A 17,031-nucleotide genomic window follows, 5' to 3' on the forward strand; every position below is an offset into this window, starting at 1 on the left:
AAAAGAAAGAACGCACCGGAGAGTTAAGCAACACCAAAAGACTCAGAAGACCACGGAAAACAACTGTGGTGGATGACAGAAGAATTATTTCCCTGGTGAAGAAAAACCCCTTCACAACAGTTGGCCAAATCAAGAACACTCTCCAGGAGGTAGGTGTATATGTGGCAAAGTCAACAATCAAGAGTGGACTTCACAAGAGTGAATATAGAGAGTTCGCCACAAGATGTAAACCATTGGTAAGCCTCAAAAACAGAAAGACCAGATTAGAGTTTGCCAAACAACATGTATGGCTGCCAATGGAACTGGTTCCTTTGTATTTATTGATGATGCGACTGCTGACAAAAGCAGCAGAATGAATTCTGAAGTGTTTCGGGCAATATTATATGCTCATATTCAGTCAAATGCTTCAGAACTCATTGGAGGGCGCTTCACAGTGCAGATGGACAATGACCCGAAGCATACTGCAAAAGCAACCAAAGAGTTTTTTAAGGCTAAAAAGTGGAATGTTATGCAATGGCCAAGTCAATCCCCTGACCTGAATCCGATTGTCACAATCGTGGGATTTAGGAGCTGTGTTCCCGGACTGGGCCTTGGATCTGTATTACTTGGCGCAGACGCTCACTGGAGGAGACTTGGCTTAATGAAGTTTCTCCGCATGAGAGGGTGCAGCGGACTGACAGGAGTTTGAGGAATGCGGCAGTAGCGTGGTAGCTAGGAAGCTACGTGGAGCGGCTGGATAGCCGTGGGTAGACGTTGGTAGCTGAGTGGCTACGTGGAGCGGCTGGATAGCCGTGGGTAGGCGTTGGTAGCTGAGTGACTACGTGGAGCGGCTGGATAGCCGAGGGTAGACGTTGGTAGCTGAGTGGCTACGTGGAGCAGCTGGATAGGCGTGGGTAGACATTGGTAGCTGAGTGGCTACGTGGAGTGGCTGGATAGCCGTGGGTAGACGTTGGTAGCTGAGTGGCTACGTGGAGCGGCTGGATAGCCGTGGGTAGACGTTGGTAGCTGAGTGGCTACGTGGAGCGGCTGGATAGCTGAGGGTAGACGTTGGTAGCTGAGTGGCTACGTGGAGCGGCTGGATAGCCGTGGGTAGACGTTGGTAGCTGAGTGGCTACGTGGAGCGGCTGGATAGCCGTGGGTAGACGTTGGTAGCTGAGTGGCTACGTGGAGCGGCTGGATAGCCGTGGGTAGACGTTGGAAGCTGAGTGGCTACGTGGAGCGGCTGGATAGCCGTGGGTAGACGTTGGTAGCTGAGTGGCTACGTGGAGTGGCTGGATAGCTGAGGGTAGACGTTGGTAGCTGAGTGGCTACGTCCAGCGGCTGGATAGCCGTGGGTAGACGTTGGTAGCTGAGTGACTACGTGGAGCGGCTGGATAGCCGTGGGTAGACGTTGGTAGCTGAGTGGGTACGTGGAGCGGCTGGATAGTCGTGGGTAGACGGTAGCTGAGTGGCTACGTGGAGCGGCTGGATAGCCGTGGGTAGATGTTGGTAGCTGAGTGGCTACGTGGAGCGGCTGGATAGCTGTGGGTAGACGTTGGTTGGTGAGTAGCTACGTGGAGCGGCTGGAGCGCAGTGGGAAGGCTTGCTTAGTTAAACTAAGAAACTAGTTGCACTGGCAACTTGTGTGAGCATTGGGGATCCTTTTGTAGTGGACACTGGGAGCTGACAGGCTGAGAGAGAAGGAGAAGGCTCCTCATTGGTGGTAGTGGGGTCACATGGGCAATCCAAGATGGCCGCGCCCATGGACCGGAGGACAGCGCTTCCTGGAGGTAGTCAGCGGGGACCAGCGGTCAGCAGGACCGATACAGTCCAATACACTTTGCAATTTAATTCTCTGCATCCGACGGGTTTGAATGAAACAATTGAATTAAACTCTGTCATCTAAACACATCTCATATATAGTCCTTTAGATCCACCTACTAATATAATAAGATATTTTTGAGCTAATAAGATGATGATATATATTTGGATTTTTATATTTAATATTGTATAGTAGGTAATCAATGTGATGGTCTATATATACTGATATAATTATAACACAGCCTATACATACATATGGTGTGCAGGATAAGATACATATCAAGAGCTGAATGTTAAATACCAAGCATCTAGTACGTATTGTTAGACTCAATCTGTAACACATATCTATTTATTATAGTGGATATTATGATGTTATTTTATTGCCTAATTGGGGTTTTAAGTGGTTAAAATTTGAGACACCCATGAGTGGATATATAATCGATGGCTGTTTTTAGATGTTCACCAAATATATAGTATTATCTATTTACAAATATCATTGTAAGTTGGGATATTAGTATTCTCATTAGTTATAGTTTATGTTCTACCTTTTGGAATGCTATAGATTTGTTGTTGGTTCTTTAGACAACTTAGAGTCACGTGTCTAAGTAATTTTTTATAATATATACGCTATCTAACTTGTTCATTATGTCAAATAATATAACCGTATCGAGTGATACGCATAAGGTTGCTTAGCAACCCTAGTTTATTGATACCAATGTGGTATTGGTTTCAAATTGACATGTGACAAAGACACGTGACCGGAGAAAATCATGACGAGTTGGTTGCTTGGTAACCAGTCTTAATGTGATACGAGTGCAGCGGATTTTAACTTTATGAGTCCTGCAATCATTGGACTGGACTCTGTTCGGAGTTGATTTATGGATAACAACAATATAATAAAGATAAATTGCCGAATTTGAGACATTTACGAATTATAAATATTAGTGTCCGCCACGTATCAACTATTGGAACGGACACGACTATACATGATGGCGACCAAACGGTCAGTTAACATCTATCCTCTAATGTTATTGTTATTAGTATAACATTAGCCTTTTTACGTATCTCCGATGTGGCAATATGACCTAGGACATTTATATTATTCTTTTTGGTTACCTAGCAACCATCTCCAATATAACAGGAGTTTTATTGGTTCCAACCTGATCACGTGACACTTCGAAGTTACATGATCGGATTGATATTCAGAATGGGTCGTTTAATAATGTATAATACAACTAAAAGAGGTTGGTTAATACATCTATTTTTATGTATCAAAAATATTATATGTAGAAAAGGATTGCCTTCATTATATTACTCTATTTATCATTTAATATTTGACATATAAAGGATTCTAATGAAGCGGAAGTCTACAAATTATACACACAGGTGTTTGTGGTTACACCCTTTACAGGGGTATATATGGAGCTTTTCAGAGTCATTTAAGTTATGCTTCTGATGAAGCTGGAGTCCTGTCATCCAGCAAAACGCGTTAAGCAATCATCTAATCTCTCTATGGACGTTGGTACTATCCCTCTGTGGATCCGAGGAGCCTTGTGAACATACCAGGTTCTATTTTCACCTAAAGGAGACCACTGTTTCTACATCTTCACCTACACCCAGCAGTATGGTGCTCTGCTAAGCAGACTGAATCCTGAGGGACCATCCTTGTGGACTGAAGATTAAATACCAGTCTCACCAACAACACCATCGATATCAATCTTGCAGTTATCTGCTAATTGGACTGCTATCCCGAAGGACCTCAAGCTGGTAATTATTTGTGGTTAATTGAACCCTTATAACATTGTCTCCTGACTTTATCATCTGGATACTATTTCAAGACTTATGCCGAGGATGTCCATAGATAAAGATTAATCGTTTGACTCACCATCGATGCTCCACAATTAGTGATTTTATATTGATTATTTATTTTCTTCATTTATTTATAATTTCCTTTTATTGAATATGTTATTCATATGTCTAATTGTTATTAAATGTGCATAAATATGTTTTATTAGACTTCCGCTTCTTACCACCTTTAATACTTCATTATAAATTGTTTAGAGCGCCAGTCATTTTATTTTCATTATTTCCATATTAGATTTAGCTTTGTTTAGTTTGTCCCATTACTTTTGGCCCCTTAAAAAGTAGAAGGCACATATAGAAACCGTTGTAATTCCTACACCGTTCACCTGATTTGGATGTAATTACGATCAAATTAAATCTGAAAGTCTGCAGTTAAAGCACATCTTGTTTGTTTCATTTCAAAGCCATTGTGGTGGTGAATAGAGGCCAAAATATGAAAATTCTGTCAATGTCCCAATATTTATGCACCTGACTGTAATAGAGCTGTGTCCCTAATTAATTACTATCAGCTGGATGGTTCAGTCAGCATCATCATTGTGCATCATTGCGCATCAGTGCACAATCCCACCCTCAAATGATGCATTTCCTAAAGGTCATCCCTAGACTTGGCACCTAAAACATGCTCATACTGAACTCAGCTTTCCCTCTCCAGCCAGAAGTGGACGCAAGTCAGGTATGCACGTAAATCTATATACATGTTATGCGCAAATATATTTAGTATGCATGTGCCGTATGGAAGTGTACACAAAAGTACATTGACAGAATTCCAACTGTAACTGATCCCCTATGTGTCTTATATCACAGTTCATAACATGATACATTTAAATACACATTTTAAAATAAACTGTTGGTATATGATTATGTATGTCACAATGAAATTCTGATTTACAGGCAGAAACATTTATGGTTGGCTATTTAAACTTAATGTGACAAGTTTATATTTTTTTTTCATGACTCATATGCTACAACGTGAAAGGAACAGTGGATGCTATGCATTTTCATTTGTCTGAAACATGGTGAAAAATATGTTTTATGTTGCAATCATTTATTTTCTGGCATTTATGCTACCGCACATTTTCCTTACAGCCCACAATTATTTAAATCACATTCTCTTTGGTAAAGCGAAGTCCAGCCAAAGACATACATATGAGGAAATACGTATTTCATTTCTAATTCAGATTTTAAAATCTGTCATTTATCTCCACCCCTGACATCATGAGATGTGACATTTGGAGAGAGCCATAGCTGCTGAGATCTTATACATTTAGTAGACTGAGTGATAGGAGCACCTTAATCAGAATTACAAGCATAAAACTAGAATACAATGAATACAATGAAACAAATGACAATTAATTTGACCTATTTCCAACACTTGTCAACAATTTAAAGACATCAAGGATAAATTCATTCATAACTATTTCCTCCAAAAAAAAAAAGTAAGTTCCCTACTTGGTTTAGAGACACATTAATTGACATAAGGATCACTATCCATGCAAGATAGCTAAATGTCGTTGAATATTAAGCACAAATAAGGTTAAGACATGTATATCTGTATCAGATGGCGGGCCAAATGTAATAGGTAGTCTGTTTTGGTAAATTGCGAGTTTGGTGCTAAACTTGCAATTTTTCACAACTCTCCAATGTAATAGGGTGTCTGTTCACTAAAACTCGCATTTTTTAGAGTTACTAAAACTCTCCATTTTCAAACTCGCATCCAGATGTTTTCACATTGAAAACAATCAACTCGCCCAATGTAATAGAGTGTCTGTTTCAGACTCGCAAAAAAAAGATTACCAAAAGTCCCCAAATAATAGACCTGCTTCATGCTAGCGAGTACATCCTGAGCAGGTCAGATTAACACAGAAACATGCACATATCCATGAGATATGTACATGTTTCTGTGTGTACTTATGTAAAATGTTTTTAAATTAAAAAAAAATTACGTGCACCCCCCCCCCAAAAGCATAACCAGCCCCGGGCTTTATAAAGCCTGTTCTGGTTCTAAAAATACAGGGGCCAAAATGCGTAGGGGGCCCCTGTATATAAAGAATCAGCACAGGGCTTTGTTGAGCTGGTCCTGGTTCTGGAAAATCAGGGGACAAAATGAGTAGGGGTCCCCTGAAAATTCCAGAACCAGCACCGAACTCTGTCTTGCGGGGGATAATGCCGCAGCCAGGGAAAAACCTTTCACGGGTTTCCCTGGCCAAAGCATTATCCCTGACCGCTAGTCAGTCCAGGCCGGGGATCCCTGGGGAGTTGAGGATCCCCCCAATAAAGGGGTCCCCCTCTCCAGGGCACCCCAGGCCTAGACTGACAGCCCGGGGCTATCCCCGGCACCCTATGCCCATGGGTGCCGGGTTGATAGTGTTAGTGTAAAGTGTAAAAATAAAGTTTCCATATTGTCTTTAGTTGTAGAACCACAAGTACCAGCAAGCCTCCCCTGCATGCTGGTATTTGGAGAACCACAAATACCAGCATGCGGGGCATTACGGGCCCGCTGGCACTTGTAGTTCCACAACTAAAGAAATACGTAAATAAACAAACATACACCGTGAAAGTATAATTTTAATAAAACATACATGCACACTCACACATACTCACCTAGTATCCGAAGTAATCCATAGGGGTACCTGAAAAAAAAATCCATACTCACCTCTCCTATGCGTCGATCACGTCCACTGGCAATCCAGGAGTTAAAATAAAAAAACACAAAAAACCCGATCCATGCCGGACTGAACAAAGGTATGTGTGTACACATACCTTTGCTCCACGTAAATGACCGGGGCACACGTGTGCCCCGTCAGTGAAGGGGCCACCAGCCAATCAGGGAGCATCTCCGTCAGAGCAGCTCCCTGATTAGCTGAATGCGGCCAGCCTGTGTCTCCCATAGACGTCTATGGTGAGAAATCCCCAATGAAGTCTATGGTGGGAACCGCTACATCATAGCCGCAAGATTAATTGAGGTTAATCTTGTGGTTACATCAATGATACAATGTAGCGACATCTCTTTTGAAGTAAGTTTTTATATCATCACTGCAATATTCATTTAGTGAATCTTGCATAATGTGATAAAATGAGGTTAATGTTATATACATCTACCCATCTGAAAACAAACTGACATAAGGTCAATGATGTACAGTAACATGTACAGTCTTCCAGTAACACACAGCTCAAATACGTTCTCCTTCACACTGATAGATAAATGCTGTATCAGACTGACTATCCTTACTGAATATGAGACACCAAAACAGAAAACCAGTCATTTAGGGCCTTATTCAAAGTCATTCTTAAACTTTGAATGCAATTTGCGATTTTTTAAAATGCTGCATATCTGTGACCTCTACACAGTCAGTCTCATGTACCAAACTGAAGCAGTGACTCTTTCCCTTTGGCTGCCACTGCCCCCCCCCCACCCCCCCACCCCCCGCACACACACAGACACCACCACCACTCCCTTGTCGTACCTGGCTGAGATTACACTGGAGACTGGGCTTCTTGGGCAGTATACAAAATGCTAAAATTCGCAATAGAAATATACAGATGTGTCCTCTTTCATCATTGCTGCATTCATGGCACATCACGCCCCTGACCTCATAGGATTGCATGGTGCAAACACAGAGAGCGCAATGGTGTAGCGCACATGGACGTGGCTAATCGCATGGCGCAATGCGTACGCACGTTTGTAGTGCGATCGGCTAAGATGCAAGAGGACACATCGTATTTTTTACTGTTACACTACATCAGCGGGGTGAGAGTGTCTATGCGAACAGGCTGACTCCTACTGTATAATTTTCTACTTATTTCAAGGGGGATTTGGGTGCCGAGGACAGCGTGCCGGGTATTCACTGAGGATTGCCTCACATACCTGACAACAGCACCCCCGGTCACCCTTAATCTACCTCTCTTTACTGCAAACCCCTTTTTTTCTTTGGCATTCTCATTTCTCAACTGACTCACCGAGTAATCTGCTAATATCTGTTAGAATCATGGTGAGCAACAGGGGAGAATAGTAGATGCTATCTATCCCATATCCTCATAGTATATGTGGAGGGTCCGCTCATGTCCCATTCAATACTTGCAGTACATGTCCCATGTAGCCACCTTTCCCCTTGCTGTCAGTGAGTGGTATCTGACTATACTTCTCTCCATCAGGGCCGTAGCTAGGGTAGTGTGGCCGGTGCCATCGCACAGGGCACCACAGAACAGGGGGCGCTGTTTGGGCCTGTCAAATTTCTGTTTATTATCATTCTCACTTGTAGCTTCCTCTTATTTCATCCCCAGCATCTCCTGGCCTCTCCTATCTCTTCCCTGGCTCTACCCATTGAAGCCATGGCCCTTTTTTGGGTGCATTATGTCCCTTTGAAAAATGAGGGGGGCGCCAATGCTCTTTCTGGCACAGGGCACCAAAAAGTCTAGTTACGGCTCTACTCTCCATATTTATACTGTACCTGAATTTAAGATTATGTTAACCCTATTCATATTATTACATTGTTTTGCTCTATATGTATAAGTACACCACGCTGTTCATAGTGACAGTTAGTGGAAATGGTCTTCTGAATTGATGACATTTGTGCCTATATCTGTCTTTATTGCTGACACAATGAGAATCTGAAATATGATTGGCACACTGCACATTTTATGTATGCTACCTAAATTCATTTTGACAACTTATGTTGTGATTTATATGCTTGATCATTTCTGATGATATGCTATCATGATATTACACTATTTATGATCTTATACATTATGGACATAAGATTATATACCACCTTTTTGGATTAGGGTTAATGTGTATTCTATTACATTTATGAGATGGATGATCTAGAGGGCGCTTGTAGGCGGCTGGCATATGTTCACATAATAATACCGAGGAAAACATCCTTACAATTATATGAATATTATTTATATATATTTTCACCATGATATTTGATTGTCAATAGTATCCAGTGAAATGTTTCAGTGGTCCTACTGATTTCTACGTATCTATTGAGTAGTGTGTATATACATATATATATACGTGAATCACTTACTAAGAGCTCTATTTATCAACATTATTTTTACTAAAATAATGTGAAAAAGGGTGTTTTCACACCCTTTTCACATTATTTTAGTATCACCTATAGTTATTACAGGGCAATTGGAGTAGAATTCGTAAAATTCTACTCCAAGCCCTAAGCATCACTTATTTTTAGTAAAGCAGATCGCATTTCCCATAATTGTAATGGGAAATGTGATCTGACCATAGTTACTAAAAATAAATGTGAAAAAAATATCGGGGAAGCCCTGTGATAATAACGCCACCTGGAGGTGGTGTTATCCAGGGTCTCCCCCGGTTACCGGACTCCTGCTCTGCTCTAACGGGGAGAGCAGAGCCGGGTGTCGGTCCCTGTAATCAGCTATGTGGTCTAAGCAGACCGCAAGCTGATTACTGTAAAAAAAAGAAAAAAAAAATAGTAAAAAAAAAAATTACTTACCTGACTCCAGGGACCGGTGATCGGGCCTCCGGTGATGTCTCCCCTCCGGTCAGCTGGTCTCCCACAGTGCACTGCTGCCCGGTCATCAGGTGATCAGGCCCCAGTGCAGTATGGGAGATCACCTGACCGGAGGAATGGAGAACATCACTGGAAGGCCGGAGCATGCAGGTAAGTGTAAGTAAGGGAGAGAGGGGTTGCGGGGAGGAGAGGGGGGAGAGGGGGGTCGCGGGGGGTCCGCGATCGCAGGGGGCGGGGCTTAGCACCGGGAGCGGGGTTTAGTGCAGGGGGTAGCAGCGGCGACCGGTCGGCGCATGCCCGGGCACTTAATCACGGTATTTTTTGCGAAAATACCGTGATAATGCTCCGAAGGGGATTAGCAGGGACAGAGCTTTATCGCCAGCTCTGTCCCTGCAAGGGATTTGTAGTAAATCCCTGTGATATTGGCTGAATTCGCAATGCGAATTCACTCGGTAATATCACACTACAATCTGCATTACCAATGCGGATTGTAGTAAATAGAGCCCATAATCTCTTATCTTGGCCAACTTCATTTTTTCTTCTGCGGATGTTTTTTAACCATTATCATTAAAAGTTATATTGTATTTTACAAATTAGTAATTGCTTCCTCTTCTTTTACTACATATTATTTACTCTTTTGGGCGCACCTCTACATTTTGGTTTATTTCTTGGGTACATGACCATTAATACTTATCAGTCATTTGTGGAGTATTTCTACCATCATACGTGATTTCTATACTTACTAGTACCAGTGCTTTGGGTATCCCAGTCCCCGCTTCCATACATTTTCTCCTTTTATTTTATCCCCAGCATCTTATGGACTTCCCTATCTCTTCCCTGGCCCTTTCCAATGAGGCCATGCCCTATTTTGGGTGTGTTATGTCCCTATTTGAAAAATACGGGGGTGCCAATGCTCTTTCTGGCACAGGGCACCAAAAAGTCCAGTTACGGCTCTGCCTTTAGTACTTACTTACAGAAAATCAATACGGGGCAACATCTACTACTACATCAGGACACGGACTTTTGGATCCACCTTTTATGCAGATATTACTTTTAACTTTATTTTTCAGGAGCACTTCTTCAGAAACTTTTAATTAAGGAAATTCTCCTCAAAAAGTAGAGCAAGCAAATGTATGTCAATTAATAGGGTAATAACCCTAAAGTACACCACTTAGTTCGAATTTATGAATACAAGTCTCTAATAAAATATTATTCACTCAATCTGGCACTAGAGTACGGTTGGGCACATAGGTGGTACAACCTTTACTAAATGAAACTAATTACAATTATTAACACAAATAACTAATATATTTGCAAACAAGGCTTTATACTGCAGTATAAAACATAAATCGGAATTATATGTCCCTCATGGCATTAATCCAGGTCAAGACCTTGATGGAGCACAAATCATTTAATTTATTTGTAGTGCATCCAGAGTTGTTAACTGGCTGATGGCTATAATTATAGCTAGTCCTGGATCTGGTTGAGCTGGAGAAAGTTACTGTTTTCTATTAATGGAAGTGTTGGAGCTTTTCCTAAGGGGTAATGAAAACTGAGCTGGATAATTGCAACTGTTTCCAAGTTTTCAGCCAGCAGAATATAGCAACTAAAGCTGGCCATCCACTATACAATTATCTGTCAGATATCTGTCCAATCTGGCTGGTTGGAATGAAAACCTGGTAATGTATGGGAGCAAATGACAGTCGATCATATTTATTTATTTATTAACAGTTTCTTATATAGCGCAACATATTCCTTTGCAATTTACAATTGTAAACATTAATAGAACAAAACTGGATAATATGGTTTTAAACACTGAAAAAAGGACAACAAATTGTTCAAATTGGTTAAATTTGTATGTTTTAACCAATTTGCCTGAACAACCATTTTTGGCTATTTTCCAGTGTTTGTGAGCAAATGGACGACTGTCATTTGCTCCCATACATTACCAGGTTTTCATTCCAGCCAGCCAGATTGGACAGAGATCTGACAGAAAATTGTATAGTGGATGCCCAGCTTAATGGCTACCAAATTGCACTGAGCCAATAAGTAGTAATGTAATTCTATGAAAATATTCTTCACATATGATGGATCAATTTTATTTAGTACTAGGCCTCACTTTACAGAGTTCAGCTAGCATTTTCCTTAAACTCCTTGCTTTTAAAGTTTTCCACCAAAATAACAGTCTATATGGTTGCTGAATTGACATGTTGGCTAAGCAGCAGTACCTCACTGCAAATACTGTAATTAGGTAGTTTATTTTGGAGCTAGCTGCACTGTTGAAACAGTGACTGTCTATGGGAGGATAAGCAGCTATTGGATGTCCTAGGTATGTGTGTGCAGGTACCTGCAGGATTCCTCTACTCACAGTGATGTATTCACTGCTCTCTATCTGGTTTCACTGTACAAGACTCATTGCTGGGAACTACTACTTCAGCCCACAGCTGTACCGAAGAATGGGCTGCTGCCCAGTTTGACAGACCTGTCGGCAAACACTGATCGCCCATCTCAGGTACCCAGGGAAAGAGCCACTCAACTGTCCATCTGCCTCCTCACACCATAGCTCTGCTCTGCAGGTCAGTTACCTCTGCTCGCTCCTGACCAACTCCCACTCACTGACAACTGTCACATGTCTTATCACCTGACACTGCCCATGTGACCTCCTCTTGAGCAGCTGAAGAGGCTGCAGGGAATTGTGGTCTGCCTGTGTAATTACATGCACATGTGCTGTAGTGTGATGCACAATGTCAGACATAATACTCACATAGAAGGGTATTACAAATTGATTTAAAACACGTGATACAAAATAAACGTAAGTATTAATGGACTGAAGAAAAAAGAGCTAAGTATTTATTTTTTTGTTTTATTTTAATAAAGGGTTATTCATAATATACTAGAGAAAACAGATAAGTTTTGAGATAAGCCTGCAGTTTGGAGGCCTCTCAAACTGTGCAAAGCCACATAAAATCATTCATCTGCGTATCGAAGCAATGAACAGAAAACCAATCTTGAAATACCTTCACCATATCAAAAAAAATATTATATAATAGCAAATTACACTACACGATAAACAACCTATGTCTATAGTTCAATCCTAAGCTACTTTTTAGAACAACTGAATCCTGGGCTATTGTTTACTTAGATAACATTCTGATTTACTCATCAGGCTTAGGGGGAGATGTATCAAATCTTGAAAAAGGATAAAGTGGAGAATTTGCACAAGATAACCAATCAGCTTCTGTCCTTTATCTAGAACTGTTTATGACAGTTAGAAGCTGATTGGTTGATATGGGCAACTTCTCCACTTCATCTCTCTTGAATGTTTGATACATATCCCCCTAAGACCTACCACTCATCCATATTACATGTGTCTCCTGCAATGCCTTTGTGAAGATGGATTGTACACTAAAAGTGAAATTTTGTTTTTGAACAGTCTCTGGTTGCAATCCTGGGATATATTACTTTTGAATGTTGCCCACAAATGGTTCCTGAGAAATATACATGGTATTGAAGTACACACAAATGAGTGGCATGCGAGCAATGCTACACTTTCTGCTGTTCTGCTACTCCATCATTCTGTGTCTCATTACAGAACTCAAAATGAAAATAAAAGTACATTCTCCAGCTTTGCCTCCAGAAACATCTACCTGCCAGTTCCTCAAAAGTCTTTTTACAGTTCTTGTGCAAAGAAACCCATACATTTATTTATGCTAAATATTTAAATGTGGTTAAATTAATACAATGGAAGTAATGTGACTATATAAATATCTGTATCTGAGGTCTAATGTGATCTCATAAGCAGTAAGCTTTGTCATCACTGCAGTTTTCTTAGGAAAACATATTTAGTGAAAAAATATGCTTAATGTTGTAACTATCTAGGCATCTAAAAGCTATTGGCACCGTACTATAACACACTGACAATGGGTAGATGATTCATCTATAATGACAGACATGTATGTAATGCAGGGCCGGACTGGGACTAAAAATAGGTCCGGGCATTTAAAGAGCACACAGGCCCACCTCGCGTCAGCATCTGGCTCCTGGCATAGACTCCTCCCCTTACTATTCCTGGCCCCTCCCACTTCTTAGTCTATTCTCTTACAAATATAATTGATATTAGAACAACAGACAAGTACACATCATTCTCTGCATTAAAAATGTAATACCTACAACAGAGCTTATCCTGCAGGGTATTCAAACATGTGCGATAGTCAGACATTACTGGTGTAGGTCACACACAGAGAAAAGTGAAGGCATTTTCCTAAATGACCAATCCCTAGCTTAGAAGTTGTTCAGGATTAGATCATGTTCACTGTAGGAATTTTTTAGGGCAGGGGTGCTGAACGCAGAGGACACATCTGTGTACACCAAAGCAGAGCTGTAACTACACATTGTAACAAAAGAGCGCTTGTTCCGCAATCCACAGGTGATGCAGGGAGAGCGCGTGCTGCAGGCACACGCCAAAAAATCCAGGTGTGCTCTCGCGGGAAAGGCACGTAACCACATAATAGTACCCCCAATTCAAATTATGCCACACAGTAGTGCCTCTTAGTCACATTATTATCATGCTGTAATGTGGCTTAGACTGCAGTGATGTTGGTAATAGCTGCCGCTTAGGTGCTGTAGTGCAGCTGAGCTTCCGCTATTGCTGGTAATAGATGAGACTCTCTGGCACTGAAGTGCAACTGAGACTGTAGAAGCTATTGCTGGTAACAGATAACACTCTCTGAAGTGTGACTGACACCGCAGGAACACATGCTGGACTGAAGAAACAGACGATGGTGATTTCCACACACAGGAACTGGAAGACACACTCTAGACACTATAGCGGGCATAAGAGCAGAGAACCAGCAGTGGAGAAAAAGGAAAAGGATCCAATCATAGCAAGGCGGCGGTGACAGAGCAATCTGAAGGAAGGACCTATGGAGTAGCAGCCCAGCATTCTCGTCTCCTAGCAACAAGCGTACAAGAGCTGCCTGGTGCACTGAAGTCCAACAGAACACTACGACGGCTTATTACAGTAGTGTAGATAGACCAATGATCTCTCCCTTGAACTTGGAATACTGTAAACCGCTATAACTCTGCTCCGAAACTTCTGCTGCTAAAAATAATAAATGCAAGGGAGACAGAGAACTACTGACTGAAATTTTCCTTAGAGACAATTTCTGGAATGGCAATATCACCTTTTTTATTTGTAATCGTGGATCATAGTATCTTTAATTTACAGAAAGGTTGAATTCTTGTGAGGCCTAATCTAATCTTCACCAGGTCTCCATTTTAGTTTTCTCAGATAGTCCCAGATAGTCCCAGCAAAGAGGTGCAATTCATATTGATCCCCACAGCACAGAATCAATGGTTACCTACATTTGTTACCATAGATCTGCTATCAGCTCAAAGTTCAGTTATCAAGATTGTATTGTAATTGCATCATTGTGTTTGTTTTATTGCAGTTTGACCAATTTCTTCTACTATTATAATATACACCATTCTTCTTCAAATCGTCACATCTAAATTGGATTGTTAAAAGTAGGAGTGGTTGTGATGTGTGTCTAATTTTATCAGGCCTAAGGGAAGATTATGTTGAGGCAAAGAAAGGCTGAGTCCAACTATTACAGATCCCATGCTATAGTGTGACCAGTCCAGGTTGTCATAGCATGGACCTAATTGTGGTATTTGTATATAAGGGCTATGGGTGCTGGTGCTGGATACACTTTATGGGAGGGGACTATTCTGATTTGTTTTTATTGGTTTCTGCTGATTATTATCATCATCATCAATGTGCCTCAATAATATTCTCAGTAATATATCCATCAAAGTATGTAGTCATGTTGACAAACAGTCAAAAGGTCAACAACATAATGTTGAATGTCATAATGTCGACATAGTTAAAATGTCGACATTCAAAATGACAGCTGCTAGTTGTCAACAGTCAAAATATCGACATGAAATGTCGACACAGTCAAAATGTCATCGATAAACATTTTAATGTTAGGGATTAGAGTTTATAGTTAGGCTTAAATTTGGGTGTCGATATTATGTACTTGTTGACATTTTCAACATATCAATATTTTGTCAGTGTCTACAATTTGCAAGTTGTCACTGTAGACATTATGGTCTCTATAAAATGACTGTTGACATTGTGATTGTCGACAAAACATACCAAAACCGTCCATCAAGATACATATTAATATGTGTTTTAATAGATCCAGTAATGTTGCCAGCAATTTGCTCATAATGGGCCTGATTCTTAGTCCAGCACAAAGTGCTGGCATAAGCAGACATTTGCAGCTGCCAGATTTGCTATGTTAATGCCAACTTAGGGCCTTATTCAATTGCATGTTTTTTTGCAAAAATGTTGCCTGTTTTTTTTCTCCGTATTCAATTCCATTCCGTTTTCGCCTATGTGAAAAGTCAAGGCACTGAAATAGGAGATACTTTTTCTCCATAGAATAGCAGGTGAAAAAAAGTGTAAAATCTATATTTTGGAGTGCAGATGTTGGGAAACTACTCAAAACCATTGATACACCCCCCTCCAAATGGACAATTCACCCAAAAAAAAAAAAATTAAAATGGGGGACAACTTCAAAAACTAGCGAAATAGGCTTCTTGGGGTGCTCTAAGAAGGGGCCAAGTGTTTTTGGGATTGCAGGTGCTTGTATGACGGAGGAATTTAACTTTTCTAAAACTACACATTTGAGACATTAAAATTTGCTGGTACCCATTTACAAGCACCCCTTATCTCCATCCACTTTATCTCTCTCCAAGACCCCCAAGTTTGCCATGTCATTTTGTTGCTCTTCTAATGTCTCTAAGAATTCCCAATATTTATTATGTTTGTTATTTCATTTATTTCATATATCAGTTATATTAGGTATATAGTTTCTCTTTATGGGGCATTAAGCGTTAGTAACAGTAACAAGGTACCCAAACAGAGAAATAGCATTCGTATATACATCGTGCATGTTTAAAACAATATTGATGATAGTTTTAGTTTAATATGTATCTAGTCACATGGTTGACATTTACCATGTCGACATTTATAATGCTGACACACCGATGTCAACACTAGAATATCAACATGGTTCAATAAGTCGACCAGGCACCAGGTCGACATCCTTAGCATGCCAACATATTCACAATGTCACCATGCGAAATGCAGACATTCTCAGAATGCCGAAGGTTAGGGTTAGGCTGCGGGGAGAGTAAGGGTTAGGCTGCAGAAGGGGGGGGCAGGTTAGGATTAGGCACTAGGGGGATGTTAGGGGTTAGGTATAGGGAGGGTATACTTACTGGAACGTCAGTCCATCATATGCACCGGTACTAATGGTCAGGGCCACCATCAGGGGGGGACTTCCGGGACAGGAGTCCCGGGCCAGGCCCCTACAACCACTGCCCAGCCTGATGCAGCCTGCACTACCCTGCTGCTGACCCGGCCCCTTTAATTAAATGGAGGAGGAGGCCAGACTCGCTTGTGCCGCTCCTCCACCAACATACAGGACAACCCCCGGCCCGTTTGTTAATTAAAGTTTTATATGGTTTATCGCACATGACATCATGACGCACATCACGCCGCGCTGGAGGGAGAGGTCGGAGGAGCCGCTGATTGTGAAGAGCAGCACTGCCGGGGAAGAAGGAGAGAAGAAGCCAGAGGGAACTCGGAACTAAGGTAAGTGTGAAAAAGCGGGCGGGGCAGAGATGACTGGATTTAGTACCCGGGGGGGGGGGTTAGGGGCAGGGGCAAACTCAAGAATTCTAGAGGGGGGTTTGAAGTGGCAAATGCAGGAAAGTGAGGGAAATGGACACAATGCAGGCACATAGGGGTAGAGGTCAGGTAGAGTGAGTGATGCATTATGCATATGGGGGAAAAGGGCAGAGT

The 17,031-nt window shown here is 41.4% G+C and overlaps 1 protein-coding gene across 1 annotated transcript in view; it reads right to left on the reverse strand.

Annotated features, from left to right (window-relative positions):
• LOC148501574 (uncharacterized) overlaps window positions 1–11,746 on the reverse strand; it is a 93,774-nt gene extending 82,028 nt beyond the window's left edge. The window contains exon 1 of the mRNA XM_088450268.1: window positions 11,638–11,746. Within this exon, the coding sequence (XP_088306394.1) occupies window positions 11,638–11,662 (25 nt within the window). The 5' untranslated portion in view covers window positions 11,663–11,746. The remainder of the gene's footprint in view (window positions 1–11,637) is intronic.
• Window positions 11,747–17,031: the final 5,285 nt, after the last annotated feature.

This window comes from Taudactylus pleione, unplaced genomic scaffold (assembly GCF_031769625.1).
Source record: "Taudactylus pleione unplaced genomic scaffold, aTauple2 ptg000513l, whole genome shotgun sequence".
Lineage (NCBI taxonomy): Eukaryota > Metazoa > Chordata > Amphibia > Anura > Myobatrachidae > Taudactylus > Taudactylus pleione.